Genomic DNA, 17,153 nt, shown 5'->3' on the forward strand with positions numbered 1-17,153 from the left:
GGAGCAGCACAATCACTGGTCCTGGGATCCTCCAGCTCCTGTGGCAGCATGTGAAAATGCCTTGCTGCTGTCAGGGTTATTTGTGAAGTGTCTGGTGCAGGGAGAGCTGTAGGACTGTTACAATGCTCTCACAAGCTTGACGATTCAAACAATGTTTTCCTTCCAGTTTTTACTGTGAGGGCTGCTGTGCCAGGCACACCTGCACAGGAGCTACAGAGCTAAGCTCAGCTGTGGCAGGCACAGCAGCTGGAAACAACTGCAGTAGCCAGGAATGGCCCCAAAGTCACCACTACACAAAGCAGTAAGAATGAGTCTCAAACTCCAGCCTGGCTGCAAGTAGCACACTGCTTCTACCTTGTTTCAAATGTAAGTTAAACACCACTGTTGCCCTTCTAAATATCAGGCCTAAGGCCTGGAGCAGGATTTCCAGTTTTTCTTACCCTTGTACCAGCTTAGGGTCCGTGATACCACTCCAAATCATCACAAAGAAAAAAAATAAGTAGTACATTTATTGAATCTCCACTTACTACTACTTCTAGCCTTTATTGAGACACATGTGCTCAGCTTCGAGAGCCAAGAATTTCTTCATTATCATTCAATGTGAATGATGCTATACATGAATCAAGTGCAGGAAGTTGGGCTTTTCTCTCTAACAGGAATGAGAGAGGGGTTTCTAGTCTTTCCATCCGTTTTTTGGCTGCACAAAGTAACCCTTTCCAAGGGCACATGAAATAAAATACTATATTGCATACTATATACATTTACATACAACGGTAAATGCACCATTCATTCAGAAATACACAATACCTAAGGCTCAATGGAAAAGGTCAGTTGAAGCAACTTCTCTCTAGCTGAGAGAGAAGTGGCTTGTGACAGTTGTGGAAGTTCCCATAACTTGTTCATGTGGATCCTGCCCCACTGCAGCACTCTCCAAGGACCACCTGTGCCTGGGAAGGAGGGCTCAAAGAAAATATGTACAACCATGATGGAGGATTTCCTCTGAGAATAATTACCCAATAACTGCAGGAGAAGGCAAAGTACCTTACTGTACTTTGCAGAAGGAGAAGCCCCTTTTAGGCATAGGAAACCACTTCTGGTGCAAAGCTGTCCCTTTGTATCTGAACAATACTTACTTTTAACTGGTTTTTCTCCTTTTCTCCTTGGATTGTTGGCGTGCAAGAATATTTAAACAGTGCTAGCAACTGGACTGTGTGACAGGGATGCTGGAACTGTTGGAAAGGGATTTTTTTTAAGCTGATCAGATGTGGGGAACTGAATTGCCTGTTTTCAGCTGTAACATCAGCCATATTTTACAAAACCTGAGCTTTGCCTCCTCCCCGCTGCTGGGCTGCACTTACACCTCGCAAGTGCTCTATAGGGACATTTCTGCTCCTTGGTTATCTTTTGAAACGGCTCAAGTCCCTGCAGAGAAATACTCGCCACGTTGCCACATGTGGCAAACCTTTTCTCTAAGATCACAAAGCAATTCATTGACCAGAGTCAGCAGTGTATCCCACCCCAAGCCCTGCAGATAAGGAGGGACAAGGTTACCTGTCTGTGCCTGTCCCCGCAGGTGCACTCCCCGCCATCCCCACACAGTGGCACTGTAAGCAACGGGCACGGGCAGGAACAGGGCCTTCTTGGGCCTCGCTGTGCCAGATACACTACGGATAAAAGCTGGGCTTCACTGCACTGGATTCCCCTTTTATTAGGCTGCTGCTCTTTTCTCAGCAGTGGGCTCACTTGTCTCTCCTCTTCAGCCTTTACTTCTGGGCTCAGAGGAGTAACACATTAACTCCAGCTCATGCCTGTTTCATAGACCGAGGAAATTAATTTAAAAATACACAAAGTGGTAACTCTGCTCTGTTTCCTGCTCTAAGTAGGGCAGGCATTTCAAATCCTTCTTATTAGCAGAAGTCGAATTGTAGTAGCACACCATTAATACTCAAGAATGTGACTTGCACTCTATGCCCCAAGGCAGTGGCAGGGCAGCAGCCCTTTCCAAGGGTGGGGCAAGGCTCCACATCCACATTCTCTGCTCCTTTGTCCAGTTGTTTTGGCTTGACAGGAGATGGCATCATAGCACATGGTGGAGCACCACACATGCCAATGGCACTGGGGCCAGGGAGTCCCTCTCAGCTCCAGCTGGAGTTTTGCAGTTCCTCTCGGAGCCAGGTAGGAAGGGGCTGCCCCAGTCTGTTCATCAGCTTGGATAATTCAATGTTGTGCTCCCGGTAGAAGTCTCTTAGAAAGAGCCGTGACTGTGGAAAAAACAGACACATGCTCCACAGGTCATCTAGGACAGAGGGTAGGAAAATCCATGTGGGTTTGCTGGGATGTTTCTACTTCTCTTGTTGTCAAGAGATTTGAGACAGCTACTCACCAAGGAATCCATATCAGGGTATTTCCTTCCTTTACTCTTTCCTAGGCATTTAGTCTTTCCTCCATCTAGCAGCTGGCACCAAAATCCTTTTGCTTCATCAAATCTGCAAAAGACATTTATCTTTGAAAGATACAGCCACAAACTCAATTAGCAGCAGCAGCAATTAAGTAACTCCATAGTTATTTCCTATTTCAGTGCTTTACCTATTTATTTTGTGAGATTGGTTCCTTGGATTTTTTTAGCACTGGACTACTTTGACAAGAAACCTATTACAAACATGATGGTTTCAGCTTTGTGCAAATTTCAGATGTACCATGGTTACACAATTTGTCTGTTCAGCTGGGGGGAAAGATAATAATCGGTTTTTTGGTGTATGTAAATTCTTTTAACTCTCCTCACTATAGTTGAGTATTAAGAGAATCCCCTGACTGTTTATTAAGAGTCAGGTGTTTCTTTTCTTGCTAAAACATAGGCATGAGGCAATGCTGGGAACCCTGTCTGGATCTGGCCTGGTCTGTCCCTTCAGGTGGCCAAAGGTGAGCTTGAGGTTTGAGCAGGTCCCTTGAAGAAATTGGAGGCAAGCTGACAAATCCCATCTATTTCCTGACCCTGGCTGAGGGGTGCTGGCAGTACCTCTACCGTAGATATTCCATCCACCATCAGCACATGTGCTGCAGCAAGTGAAGCTTTCAAGTAACCTGACATTTCTCTGAATCTGTTCCCCCCAAGGAGCTCTGTGCCACCCATTTGGAAACAGCTGTAGGGGGAGAACTGAATGAGTTGTCCTCTCTTTACTGTGAAAGGAAAGAGCAATTGTTCTGTGTCTGCATGCATGCATCCTCACCCACCATCCGCAGCTGGCATAGGCTGTGACAGCAGAGAAGATGTGAAAACAGTTTTCAGCTGCAAAGAACAATATTCAGCATCTTCAGTGGGCTTGCACAGTTTCCACTAAACACTGGTATGGCCACAGTACACCTTCAACAGCACTTAATCTATTCAGATTAACTGCACATGCAGTGTGGGCAAGATCACAGTCACAGCTCAGGAACACCCTGTAACTGTAGCAGTGAGGTGGTGCCTCTGCTAATGCTCCCTCAGACAGCTCTGGGCACCTGTCAAATCCACATCATCTCTAATAACAGGCTCTTTACCTCAAAACTGTGCAGTGCAGCCCTAATCTCCATCTGGGTGAGGATACGAGCAGATTGTCTCACATTTTTTATCATACCTCCTCTACTTTTTGTCAAATACAGGTATGACACAAAGCATAAGGAGTGCTAATAATTCCAGCACCTTTTCTGAAACACAAAGACCAGATGGAAAAAAATATAGTTACTGCTGTGAAAAACTTCATTCTTCTCCATGACACTGTCAGAACCTTGTCCTTCCCCTATAATTTCAGGAAACACCAAGGTGTGATTTCAGTCTCCACAAAGCATCTCATGCTATTTGAATCTAATTTTAGGGTTAAGCATAACTGCGAAACCTTGGCAGATCTTGTGATCAGAAACAAGAAGTATTCTTTTAATCATGGGCTTCCTGGCTGAGAAAGCATTCTCCCAAAAGGCAGCTATTTCCCTACCTGAGGGCCTGGGTGTAGTTGAAGAGCGGCGTAACTCCCAAGAACTTCTGGATGTTGTCCATTACAGAGGCAGGGTTGTGTCTCAGCTCCTGACCATCCACAATGAGAAGCTGAAAAGAGAGAACAGTTGCCTTAGCCTCTGCCAGCTTGTGCTGACTGATACCTGTGAGCTTCCTCCATCTCCAGCTGCCCTGGCCTGTGAGTACAGGCAGCCAAAATCTGTCTGTTCTAGAAGAACACAGTGGGGGATGTGGCCCATTTGTCACCAGAGATAGAGAAGTTGTGATATGGGCCACATGACAGGCTTTGCTTAATAAAGTTGTCTTTGGCCAAATGCCTTGTAAATAAGCACTAAGGCCCAGAAGCAGCATGTACAGATTGTCTCTGAAAACCCTTATTTTTTGGATGTCAGCAGCCATTGTGCTAGGTATTCTCCTGTTACATGTCTCACAGACAATGAACAACATTTGTGCTAATAAAAATCTACTCCAAAGAAAAGAATGGAGCAACAGTCACATGAACTAATGACTGACCTGTAGTAAGAACAAGGAGGTGTGTGTTTGGCTCCATCATTCCTCAAGCAATAACCTCCAGGAATAGTAAGGCAATGAGATACAAGCCTAAGAATGCTTTACCATCTCTCTTTTAGTCTTGACAGATCTGTCATGTACAGTTCAGGCTCTGCTGCTTTGGCAGAGAAAAAGAGACCAAATGGACATTATAACCCTCTGCTGGATTACAGACTGTCTTAAGAATAACCCCAGCAGCAGAAAGAACTGACACAGTAATCACATATATATATATACATACACACACAAAGATAGGTAGATAGATAATCTTAGTTTAGAAACATCTTCAGAATTTAGAGGCTGAAATACTCTACAGTGTCTATTCATTTGCATTTTTGCAAATTTATACACAAAGCACTAAATCCTGACATCTCTGCAGTGAACTTTCCCTTCAGCAGACAGTTAAAGGCTTCACAACATGGAAACTAACAAGATGCAGAGTCCATGACACTCTCTGTAAAGCAACAAAACCACAGCAAGTGGCTGAAGACCTTCTGGGTCTGAAGAAGGTCCCTGGTCTGCAGACTGCCAAGATGAAAGGAAGGGAGTGCTAACACTGCTGTTCTTGCTGAAATTCCCAGTACTGTGGAGCGTTCTAGGAGATCACAGTATCCTCATGCACTCATTTCCTTTTACAAATACAATAAAGTGCAAAATTGGAGTATTCAAGCCTAATTTCTTACCCACTCATAACAGGAGAAAGGAAGTAGTGGCTTTTGTTCCAAAAGACAAGAAAGAAGGTAAAATTAAAATTATGGGGGGCGCACATGCTCCTGAATCAGTTTGTTCCCCTTTCTTCTACACTAAACCTGCAGGGGGCTCCACAAGCAGCTCTCCTACCTGCCCCGAGGGATAGTAGGTCAGCCAGCGCTCCAGGTGGGTGGAATACCAGCCGGGAAACAGGCATCGGCTCTGCAGGGTGCGCAGCTCCTGCGGGGCCTGGGCTTTCGCAGAGATCACTTGGTAGAAGGTGTAATTGAGCGCCACAGGGTCGTTGTGAGCACGCTGGTGCTGAAAAACACAAGTTGGATTCAGGAGCAGGAACACGATTCTGCCTTATGCTTCTCAGTGCAGATCCCAATGACTCAGCACAGCCACCCACCAATGCCTCCGTATGTGAATGTGTCCACACCCTGCAGGGAACCTGCCTCCTCTAGGGAAGCACATCCGTGGGCTTTCTGCCTCCCCCACTGAAATATCTCTGTGGCTGTGAACCCCCAGCCCAGCGCAGGGAAGTTACCTGGTACCACGAATAGGCTCGGTCGGCAGGGTTGATCAGAACAGTGATGATTTTGGCTCGAGGCAGCAGGGCTGCACCACGTTTCGGTACCACCTCTGTGTCAAAGTAATTGGCACTCTTCTCAAACATGAAGTCTGTGCTGGCATTGGAGGGAATGGGAAAGAATTCCATGTACCTGCGAAACAGAAGCGATGCTGGTGAGCAGCATGGCCCAACAAGAAAAGGCACAGCCCCACGATGCCCTTACTCCTCTTCAACAGACAAAGCTGCAGCAAAATTGCACCTCCCCAGTAATGCAAGGGATGAGCAAACGAGTGCAGATGTAGCAGAGGCGTGACTCAAAGAAGGGTGGTGGCACATGACAAAGAAAGTTGAGAAATGATACAAAGGTAAAGAAGTATTTTGCTGAGAGTCTGTTCCCCGAGTCCCTGGCAGTGGAAGGAAAAACCTGAGGGTAAGGTCCCAGCTGCTAGCTTTAGCATGAAAGATATTTTGTCCAAGAGTAAGGTCAGAATTGTCTGCCTGCCTTGTTACCAATCACTTACTTAAACCTGTCTAAAGCATTTATCTCTTTGTACCTCAATCCATAGCTGAGGTGCAGGGTGAAGATCTCAGCCTTGCCTCACAGGAGCTTGTTGGATAAGTAACATGGAAACTGTAAGGTATTTGATTAACAGGGTAAGAGGGTAAGGCGAGCTGGGGACTGTGAAGCACTGGAAGGCTGATCTGTGCTCAAATCTAAGCTGTGCAACAAACGCAAATTCCGTGTTAAATACAAAGATTCTCCCCTTGCATGTGATGCCACACTCCAGATGTATCTGGAGGACTTTTCCAGGGGGATGCACATGGAAACCTTCACTTTCTAACCTGTCAGCTAGTGCAACTGCTCTGTAGTGCTTGACTTCTGTGAGCTCTGTTCAAGTGCTAACCATCTTCCAGTATCTGTTCAAAAGTCCCCTAAATGATTAGAGAAGTCAATCTCCCACAACTCGTGGATAAAGAAGTCCCAGAATGCCTTTGTGCCACACAGCCATCCCTCAGAGCCACACACAAGGCTGGTGCCACTGTCAGCTAAAGTTACTGCTTTGAGTAAGAAACACCTTTAAACTTTGTCTCCCTGGAAACACAGTGGCATAATAGTGCCATGATGACGCTAGAATTTGCCTGCCAGGTGGAAACTTCTGCATGTAAACAGCAAGGTATGCATATGGATACTGGAGACAGTACAAGGAACACAGTGGTTGTTTTAAGTGTCAAGGCTTGAGAACAACAGCAGGGAGGTTGTCCCCTCCAGTATTATGTGTTTTAACTCTAAAACCATAAGAACTTTGTAATGGGAACACTGCTGTCTGTTTTGCATGTCAAAGTACCTTCATGACAGCAGTGCATTCATCAAAGACTTGCTGAATTTTTAAAGCTAATTCATACCTACAGCTCTCCTGGTGAAGGAGTCACTAAAATGAGAAACTACTTGTGCTGCTCCTGGGACTACACAGCTGGGTTACCAGGAAAACAGAAAGCATGCACTGAGCAAAGCGAGGAAAACAGCTGTTAAGAAACAGAGAGGCGGCTAAGGGGGAGGAGGCAGATATACAGAGAGATTTGGGAGAAGGCAACATGGGTGCACCATATCATGGAAGAACATGTGTCAGGTCTCTTACCAATCAATTCCTTTGTGATAGTTGGGGCCATTAAAAAACTGGATCTCCTCAAAGGTGGATGGACTTGGGAAGTTACTGGTGACAGCTGGATGCATGGTCAAGAAGAAGTGCACAGCTGTTGTGCCTGCAACAGGAACCAGTTAAGGGACCTGGGTCACACAATGCTTTGGCTGAATTAAAGGCTTACCTACACTACAAGAAACTGTTCCCAGATGGGCACACTCCTCTCCCTTGTAGCTGACCAACCCCATAACTCACACAGGTTACAACAGCAGGGACACCAAGCACTGCTCAGTCAAGTTCAATCCACATTTTAACTCACGCAGCTGATTTGAATTGCCTCCTTTGCAAGACATCTGCCACCCATGTCAGCTACTCCCATGCCAGTGGCACAGCCACACCTTCATGTGGCAGAATACAAATGAGCCACGTGAGAGGTGGCCTGGGCAGGAGGTGTGCTAGGGACAACATTAGTGTCCTGCAATGAGAACTCCACCAGAGATGCCTTGTCCTGCCTTTGCTGCAGATGTTTTCCCTTTACCCCGCTCTTACTGAGCCACCTGAAACTAGCCTAGGTCATGATACAGCAGGGTTCACGCTGCACACACACCATCAGAGCTTCCCAGTGACACAGCCAGGGGACAGCAGCTCTCCTGGGACAACCTTTGTCCCAAGTCCAGGATCACCATTTACTGTGACTAGTTGGTGCTGCTGTTGCACTGCATTACACAGAAAGCCAAGGCTTGAAGACCTGGTCTTAGCTGAAGAGATTTTGCTCTCTTCAGCCTAGAAGGGAATCATCAGTACAGTATATACAGCTATGTCACTACCAGCCACAATGCCACAGCAGTTTAAATGTGGTGACAGAGATCAGACAAAGGAGTTTCTCTCCCTCCCAATGACAGTGACATGGAGCATGCAGTGGGTACACAGATCTGCAACAATAAAAGCACCATGAGACTTTCATTGTAGCATTTGCTAAGTGTGTGTGCTTAGTCCTGCTGACAGCCTGTTTGTGACACACTAAGGTCACAGGTTCTCTGAGCTTTTGGAAAGCCTAAACAGGTAGGGCAAGCCAAGCACAGTGCCAGGGGGAAAAAGTACTGACAGACTTGCCAGATTCAGGTTAGAACATATCTGAGATTGTCTGAAATGTCCTCTGTGGCCATTTGGCAGCTTGTGCAAAGGGCAGTCATACAGAGCTACAGCACGGACCTTTCCAGCTCTCTGCAAGAGTGAGGTGGAAGCCACAATCTATACAACAGTGTTCACATTACCAGTTTTCTGAGGTCCCACGATGAGGAACTTGGGGAGTCGATCACATGTTTTCTCTTTTGACCAGATATCCTTGTGCCTTTTATCATCACAGGGATTCTGTAGCACAAGTGATGAGATTAAGCATTACCACAGAAGGTAATGGCAAGGGGAGGAAAAGCTGGAAGGGCCAGTCCTCTGGGGAAAATGCTATTAGCATATGAAGACCACTTCAGAGCCACACTGCTGCTCTGCCAGGCATCAAGTGTTAAGTAAAAACACTGGGGACTATTTTCAAAAGCTCCAGTGACACGGGATCCAAAGTCCCTGTGAGAGTGTTAACCACAGGCCTTGCCCTGTGTAGCCATTCTGGGCTGGGCCACCGTGACAGCACAGCTCAGCATCTGTGAACTTTTGGCAGACAGACAACTCTATCACCTTCAGTTAATTTCATCTGCTCATTACCATGCAGAGAGCTGCTGCACTGGGATAAAATGGAATAAGTGTGTTTTTATTTAATGAACATGAATTCTGCAGTGTGAAATTACTTTGAGATTAATCACATTAACATGCCTGCAAGCTCCGCCAGCACCAAACAGGGCTCTTGCTTGCACACTTTACATTTCACAGCAGCCTGCTCTGATACAAACCCTTTAATGACCCAAATGCCTGCAAGCTGGGCCCTGGTCCTGTATGACAATCAATCCCTGTCCCTAAGCTCACACTGTGAGACTGTGTCCTACTGCTCCTACTCCCCATCCCTTCCACCTTGCCATTTGTCACAGGCAGCCTGAAGCCACAAAAGTTAAACCTAAAGGCTTTATGCTTTGCCCCTCTGGATCAGCAGTCTTGTTATACTTCAAATGTGGGATACACCTCTTACAAAATCACTAGGAGTGGTAAAAGCTGCCTTCTCACCTGCCACAAGGGATTCTTCTCCTGTGGGAAGATTTCAAAGTACTTTTTTGCAAGCTGGACGGGAGGCAATGTTTGCAGGCGAAGGTTGGTCCAGCACTGCACAAACTTGACCAGGCTCTCAAAAGTGTACAGTCCCAGACGGTCATTCCCATAGTTGGACAGGTGTGTCATGAAGATGCTGATCTGAAAATAAAAAAGACATGAGATACTGGTAAATCAGGTAACAGAACTATTTCTGCCTAGCCTGATGGTCAGCAAGAAGCTGTTCACAACTCAGAATGCCATGGCTATCTTGGCTAACAAATGTCCATCTGTCAGGAAACAGTCTTGAAAGACAAGAACAACTCAGGAGAGGAGGGGCACAGACCTCTCAGTAATCCCTGGGAATGGTGCAGGGTCATGGTAACTGAACCCTGGATCTGTGTCCAGAACAGTTTCAAAATGCCATTCAAGTGGCTCTAGGACATTTAGGTGAACAAGGCTTAGTCAGTAACTCCCTACTAGTCAAAAACCATGCAAAGCCACTTTCATGGGAAAACAGGGGCTTCCCTTTCCCTCCCCAAGGCACAACCAGGGCAACCTCTTGAGCTGCAGAGTCTGCTACAGCAGGGCAGCAGGCCAGGGAGGGGGCACCACACTGCAGGCCAGGCCACACAGCACAGGGATGGTTGTCACAGGAGTCCTTCCTGGGCCCACAGCCCATCAGCTTTCATTCTCTTTGGAGCTGACATCTCAAATGTAAAGGAACAACTGGCAGCTCCCACTTTAAAATATAAACAGGTGTATCTGGGGATCTGAACAGGGATTGCAAAGGGACACTGCAGTAGGATATTGTCCTAGAAAGAGACACCAGCTGGTAAGTTTTAGCCTGCAAGAACCTTCAGCACAGGCAGCCCCTGAAAAATGTCCTGCCAAGCTTTAACATCCATGGGCAAAGTGGCACTCAACAGCCATGGCAGCTGCCTCAGCACTGCAATGCTCAGGAGATTGTGCACTCGCTCTGCTGTGCCAAGCCATCTCTTCCCTCAAGCAGATACATTTTCCTCCTGTCAGTTTTTCACTATTTTAATTTTTGGAAAAGAGTGTGAAGGACTCTTGTCAGCTTAACTCTAGTGTGTGGTTTTGATATGTCCCATAGAATTCAGCATCCCAGTAACATGCCTGTAACACAATGGCACCTTGCCAGACATCAACCACACCTTGGCTAGAAGTTAGAAAAACAAAAGCAGAACACTGAGGCCACTGGAGGAACGGCTGATTTAGCACGCCTTGCCCAGTGTCTGCAAGTGCAGGGAGGGAAAATGACCTCAGTCACAGTAGGGGCACCCATTGCTGTGCAGTCCTGGGTTCAATTTGGTGACACCAGGTAAGGTCAGGAAGCAGTGACAGGCTTCCCTGGCAGGGGGCAGGAATGGCTTTCCCACTCACAGGAGGAAAAGAGCAAAATGGGGAAGCAGGAGACAGATGGTCTTGGGATGAAGACATTTGCTGGCATTGAGGAAGTCTGAATTCAGTTTTCTGGCCAGTGTCACCATGGGTTGGTCTCAGCAAAAGAAGAGGTACTGATAGAAAGTAGCTCTGTGCCTGAGCCATCCCCAAGACCCTATGAAACAAACCTAATTCTGTCCATAAGGTGCTCACAACCCAGCATCTTTGGGTAGGCAACAGAAAACACTGGTAGGACTCTGGGACACATGGAAAGTAAGTGGAGATCAAGATTTATCATGTTTGTCTGCCTGGGAGTTTTTCACTTCTGGTTCCCTACTGAGCAGACAGAGAGGCCCTGCCAGACAGGCTCTGGCACCTACACTTCAAAGAGCAGCGTGTGCTCGGTGCTGTTATGTAAGGATGTGCTAAATACAACACAGAGCAGAGGACAGAAAGATCTGTGTAACTGCAAGGCATGGTGGCAAGAGGATCTCATGTTGTATTTTGCTCCTTTCTGGGAGACATCAGGGAGGTTCCGTGACAGCAAAATTTTCTGTATGAGGAGTCTGGCTCACTGGCACAAATCAAATATTGCAGCAGGGGGGAGAAAGGAGACCACCTGGGACCCCTTCAACATTTCCAGAATAAAATAACCAGCTTGCATGTGCTCCAAGTTAGCAACTGTGTCTCAAGACTGACTACATTTGGTAAAATGGCTCACACAGGTAATGCTGCCACCTGCAAACAGTCACAAGCAACTGGATTTGGAAGAAGAAAAGACAAACCCAGCCGATGAGCCATTTCCTGGAGTTTTGAGTGTGCAGTCACAGCCTGTAACATGTGCACTGTTTAACAAGGCCTGGCAGCCTGCTCTGCCCCCTCACAGCTCCTGCTGCCAGAACAGCTCTGAGCACTTCTTCTGACATAAGCTACACTCAAGGGCCGTCTCCCTCCCTTCCTCTCATCCACACCCACTGACTCTGCAGACTGACTTGGAAGTAACAGCTCTCTCCTCTCCCCTCCCTTCTGCTGTCAGTGTGCTGTGATTTCCCTTCTTTCACACTGAGGAAGATGAGAGCAAAGATCCCAGAGAGCGCAGCATACAGAAACAGAAGGGTATGAGCACCCTTGCAATAACAGCAGCTGTGGGCACAGCAGTAACCGGCCGGCGCAGCGTGAGCAAAAGTGTTTGTGAGAAGCAATCAGCCTGTGCTCAGGATCAACAGCTATTTCTGACATCAGACCTTGTTCACTAGTCAGAAGATCAAACATCTTCTGTTTGCACTGTGGAGTTGATCACACACATACAGGCTTGGATACTCCTCCGTGTCACTTAATGGGAGCTGGAAGCACCAGAAAGGACTGGAAGAGCCTGGTCCAAGTCTGCTACGGATCACTGCTGGGGCTGCAGAGCTGGCCAGCTTTCTATCAGGCCCCTGAGATGGCTCTATCAGCAAGGGGGGGAATGCAAGGTCTGAGTCACTGTGCAAACACCAGAGGAGCTTAGAGCACAGCACTCTGCTCTGACACAGAGAAATGCTACACTGCCAAAAGAAAGCAGAAGTGTAAACATGGCAAGCATCCGAAGGTCCCTGAAAGAGTTGTAAGTCACCCCAAAGAGCCAACAGTAAATCTGGCAAATAAGCCCATCCTGTACAGGAGCACAATTTTCCTGACTTGTTTTTGGATCACAGATTACTGCCAGCTGCTTTGACCATCACATCTTATCAGCAAATTTTAATGGGTAGTTCTAGATACTATGTTTCTATTAATTCTTTGGCAGGGCCTCCTAGATCATTAAAGATCTCTGGATTACAGCCTAGCAACTGGTTTTCCTGGAGAAACCTATAGCTTTTACTTTCACAGAGGCTATTCCTGCATGCTTCAAGATTTGACAATTACAGAGTGGGGCAAGGTGCAATTCACCCAGCATACGGGAACACAAGCCCAGAAAAGAAATGGTCAAGAGAAAAAAGCAGTTTCTTTCCATCTGACTGATCACTCCATAGGTAATACAAAGAACAACCTCCTCCTTACTCCAGACTTTTCTCAAGCAGGAAGGTTTGGTTGTGGTGTATAAAGGAAACAATTTATCTCAGGCAACAAGGACAAAGGCTGGCTTGCAGACCTGAAAGTAAAAACTCCTGCAGCTTTTTAGCTGGGGCTGCCATAGACCCACAGCTGCTGCAGATCCTACACAAGCCAGAGCTGGTCACAACAAGATCTAGTCCTTTCCCACATCAGGCACTGGGACAGCTGTGCACAAATTCCCCTTTCAGATGAACTTACTGGGTTCAAAAGCACCGTCAGGAAGAGTTCACCACCACGAATGCTCTTGTCCAACTCCTTTGAGCCACCAGGATATTCATTATAGAAGATAGTGTGAGTAAAAAGACCACAGGTCTGTCGAGGCAGAACCTGGCAATATCAGAAAAAAAGCAAAGTTAGACAAGAGGCAGATGCAGCAGCATCTGTGTGAGAATGAGACAAAGCAGCACTTTATGGATCAATATAAAGAGTAAGGGGTGTAAGTGACATAGGTGCAGAGGAGTCTTGCTATTCCTCTCAACCACCTAACTCATCACACTGTAAACAAGCCACTGGGATTTCCATTTAGTCTGGATGGGCTTGGTTTTGCTCTCCATTCAGTACTGACCCCTGAATTGTTCTGAGAAACACAGAACTGACCTCAGCTAAGTTTTTCTTCTCTGCCTCGCTTACTGATTTTGGAAACACTGGTGATATTAAGATTAATGTCTCTGATGGAGGTGATGAGAAGACCATTCCCTGGGCAGGCAAGTGGGCTCTGCTGTGCTTACCATGATTCCATTATGGATGAATCCACGCCGGTACCGGGCAGGCCGTAGGTGTGGGTATTCCTCTGTGCTCGTTACTTGGATGCTCCAAACAGATTTCCATGCCTCATAGAGCTGTGTGTGGACAGGATAAACCCCAGAATGATGGGGGGCTACAGCATAGCCCAAGTCTGTGGGAATCCCATGCTCCTGGAAGCAGAATATACAGCTTGATAATTTGGTATTTAACTAATAGCCTTAATAAGGATCACATTTAGCAACAGCATCCAAGTTGGAGCAAAATGACAGAGGAACGTGAAAACTCTCTGGATTGGGAAACCTGAAATACTGCTCATACTTCTTGCTTTATGCATCTGTAGAAGTAGAAGGGCGATTCTGTACCAACAAGGACATTCAGCATTGGTAACAGCTGCTGTAAGAACGGTCTTGTAGCTTGCAGCTGTGACAGATGAGATTAATTCAGAACCCTCAGGTCAGGCTCCCTGGTTACTACAAACTAATCAATGCTGTTAAGTGACACATCTCACTCCCACAATGCCTAGATGTGAGTCACTAGAGAAGGAGAACAAAATTTCCTTAACTGACATAGAGAAAAGGAAGATGATTGGGATCTGTATTGTTTCTAGCAATTCAAAGAAAAGCAGACAAGGAGCAAGAGACTATTGCAGGTGAAGAGATGGGGCCTGGAGTTACATTAAAATGACAGGAAATTTCTGAATTTCTTGGGGTTTAATTCCACTAAATGGTTCTGGTAACAATATCAATGATGACAGCTCTGCCCTGGTGGTGTATGATAAAACCAGAGTCCCTAAATGATACAATAACCTTTTCTGACTGCTAGCCTGTTTCATGTTAAATATGTGTAATTGTGTTCTGTGCTTTGTCTCTCTTTGCAAAAGACTGCATTGTTATTTAACCAGGAAAAGGAGGAGCCTAAATGGTTTCTACAATGCTGTGACTGTGCTCTGCATTCATGATCATTCCTAATCTATGTGTGTCACAGGAACACAAGACAGCAGCCTGTTATTCTCAAGGGGATTACCATCAAAAGAACCAAACTAGAGGTGAAGAGGACATTTCTTTTCAGCGAAACATGTATGCTATATTCAACTCTGAGATGTAAGAACTAAACAGACATTGTTCCATCAATGCAGGATGTTCAAGGCTTCCCTCTCCTCTGCCAAAACCCAGGGAATTTCCTCTGTGCTTCCTAGATAAGTAACTTCCTTCGACATTGTCTGGAAGGCCAGAAGAAGGGCTGTTAGCAGACAGAGCATTTTATACTATCAACCAGGTGATTTCCTTACAGAACCATACTAAATAAGGATGGAAAAGGAAATGCTTGCTCACTGCCAGAGTTTGTAAATTAATTGCATTGGGATGGCAATACTGCAAGTTCACACCTCAGGAAACGAGCTTTGGGATTTGCACCCTGGAATGCAGCAGAGCTGCCTGGGGCCATGCAGGTGCTGGGAAATGTCCCATGGAACAGGCAAGCATGTGAATGGTGTTTCTTGCCTCAAGACAGCAGGAGCTACACATCAATCTGAACTTCCAGAACTGCCTTGCTTAAATGCAGCTGAAATACTAGATAGTGTTTGGGTTCAGTGTGGTCCAAACAGCTATTCCAGGAGAAAAATGTTTAAGCATTAGCACTGTAAAGTAAATAAACTGCAATGCTCCCTACCACAGCAAACTGCTTGTTCAGCTTCATCTGCTCAGCCAACACAGTGACATTGTGGAAAAGATGAGGCTGCATGTGACTCCACATGTGAGGGAACCACCAGAACTCTTTCCTGTGCTTGAGCAGCATGTCATCCCCTTCATCTTCCTCATCTGTACCTACAAAAGGCAAAATCAAAAAGCAGAAGAGGGGCTCAATGTTTAAAAGCAGTGGCTAATCCCCTTCCAACAGTCATGCTCTCTCTACTGCATTACACAAGACACACCCCAAGGTAGGGGCTGTATGCAGGTGCTGAGTCAAAGGAGTGCCAGGGGCTTACCTGTGTGGTAGAATTTCCCTGAGAAGCCCAGGTTGAAGGTGAAATTTGGGACTAAAGTTCTCAGCTTATTCTGAGTGCTCAGCAAAGCCTGTTTGGACAAAAGGAAAAAGAAATGTTCATATTAATATTTTTTGCTCTGTAACATGATTTTGTATTCTACTGGTGCCCAGTTGACTCTGAAGAGCTATCACAGGAGATGGGGCTTAGGCATTGTTTCCCTTGGAGTGGAGCAGAGCAGATAAGTGCTCCTCATACACAGCCTTTACTTGAAGTAGTTCTGCTGTACTAAACGATGCCTCTTTAAAACCATGGTCAGGTCATGCTCTCCACTTCAACGTGAGGGACCCAGAGTGTCTGTGCTAAGGCAAAAGGACAATAAATCTCACTTGAAAGCAATAGATTCTTTACACTCTACAGGTTCAGCCTCAATGCTCCCTTCCTCACCCATGTTGGCTGGGACTCAAATGCTAATGAAACTCTGCCCCTTCTCAGTCTATGTCCTAGTGAAAAGGAGGGTGGCAGTCTATGGTACACAGATGGAAGAAAAGAAGTCAGTATCATGAACAGTAAGTGATCCAAAGGGAGGGGGCTTTTATTTAGAGAGGAAAGGTGGATTCTCAGAACTACCTGTGCAATGAGTCCTGACACAGCAGAGAGGTTTCCCTGACTTTGTGTTCTCTTGAAAGTGCCAAAATTTTGTAGCAGAAAAAGTTTCCTGGATTCTGGGAAGAAAATCTGGGAAAGCCAACATTCACAATCCTTGCATCTCCTACAGGTTCTCTTGTGCTCACCTGTGATTACTTTTAATGTCCAAAGTCATTGCTTTAACCACAGGGAAGATGCCTTGTGCCACGAACCTTAGGGGCCAGCAGGGTATAGAGTAAGACAGCACACAGCCTTGACAGAAAAAAACCAAACCAAAAACCAAATCCCAGAGGCTCAGTGTGTCACAGACAAGTAGGACACAAACTAATTCTAGTCAAATTCCTTCTGCTGGAAAACAATAAAAAGAGAGTAGCTGTGAGATGAACACTGCTGCTACCTGTGTGCTTTGGGGAAATGTCACTGGTGCATCTCCCTGTGGGAGAATTCCCAATCAAACAGGGGATAGCAGGAGGGCTCTTCGCAGGTGACAGACTCGGTCCTTGTCTGGGCTATTTAGATTTTAATAGCTTTTCTCAGAAAGCAATGGATCTGTGGCTGCACCAAGGTGAAAGTGATGACCTCTCAACAGCAGACTTCAGCTGGCTGTAATGACACAGGAAACATGCAATGTAACTCTGGGGAAAGCACACA

The 17,153-nt window shown here is 46.2% G+C and overlaps 1 protein-coding gene across 6 annotated transcripts in view; it reads right to left on the reverse strand.

Moving 5' to 3' along the window:
• Positions 1-523: 523 nt before the first annotated feature.
• Positions 524-17,153, reverse strand: part of NDST2 (N-deacetylase and N-sulfotransferase 2) — a 126,732-nt gene continuing 110,102 nt past the window's right edge. For all 6 annotated transcript variants that reach the window (XM_063163784.1, XM_063163781.1, XM_063163783.1 and 3 more), the window contains 12 exons: positions 15,858-15,945; positions 15,542-15,696; positions 13,858-14,043; positions 13,328-13,456; positions 9,611-9,793; positions 8,716-8,812; positions 7,439-7,562; positions 5,778-5,952; positions 5,378-5,548; positions 3,969-4,078; positions 2,384-2,486; positions 524-2,261 (listed from right to left, as the gene is read on the reverse strand). In XM_063163784.1, the coding sequence (XP_063019854.1) occupies positions 2,136-2,261; positions 2,384-2,486; positions 3,969-4,078; positions 5,378-5,548; positions 5,778-5,952; positions 7,439-7,562; positions 8,716-8,812; positions 9,611-9,793; positions 13,328-13,456; positions 13,858-14,043; positions 15,542-15,696; positions 15,858-15,945 (1,647 nt within the window). In that variant the 3' untranslated portion in view covers positions 524-2,135. The remainder of the gene's footprint in view (positions 2,262-2,383; positions 2,487-3,968; positions 4,079-5,377; positions 5,549-5,777; positions 5,953-7,438; positions 7,563-8,715; positions 8,813-9,610; positions 9,794-13,327; positions 13,457-13,857; positions 14,044-15,541; positions 15,697-15,857; positions 15,946-17,153) is intronic.

This window comes from Melospiza melodia, chromosome 9 (genome assembly GCF_035770615.1).
Source record: "Melospiza melodia melodia isolate bMelMel2 chromosome 9, bMelMel2.pri, whole genome shotgun sequence".
Classification (NCBI taxonomy): Eukaryota; Metazoa; Chordata; class Aves; order Passeriformes; family Passerellidae; genus Melospiza; species Melospiza melodia.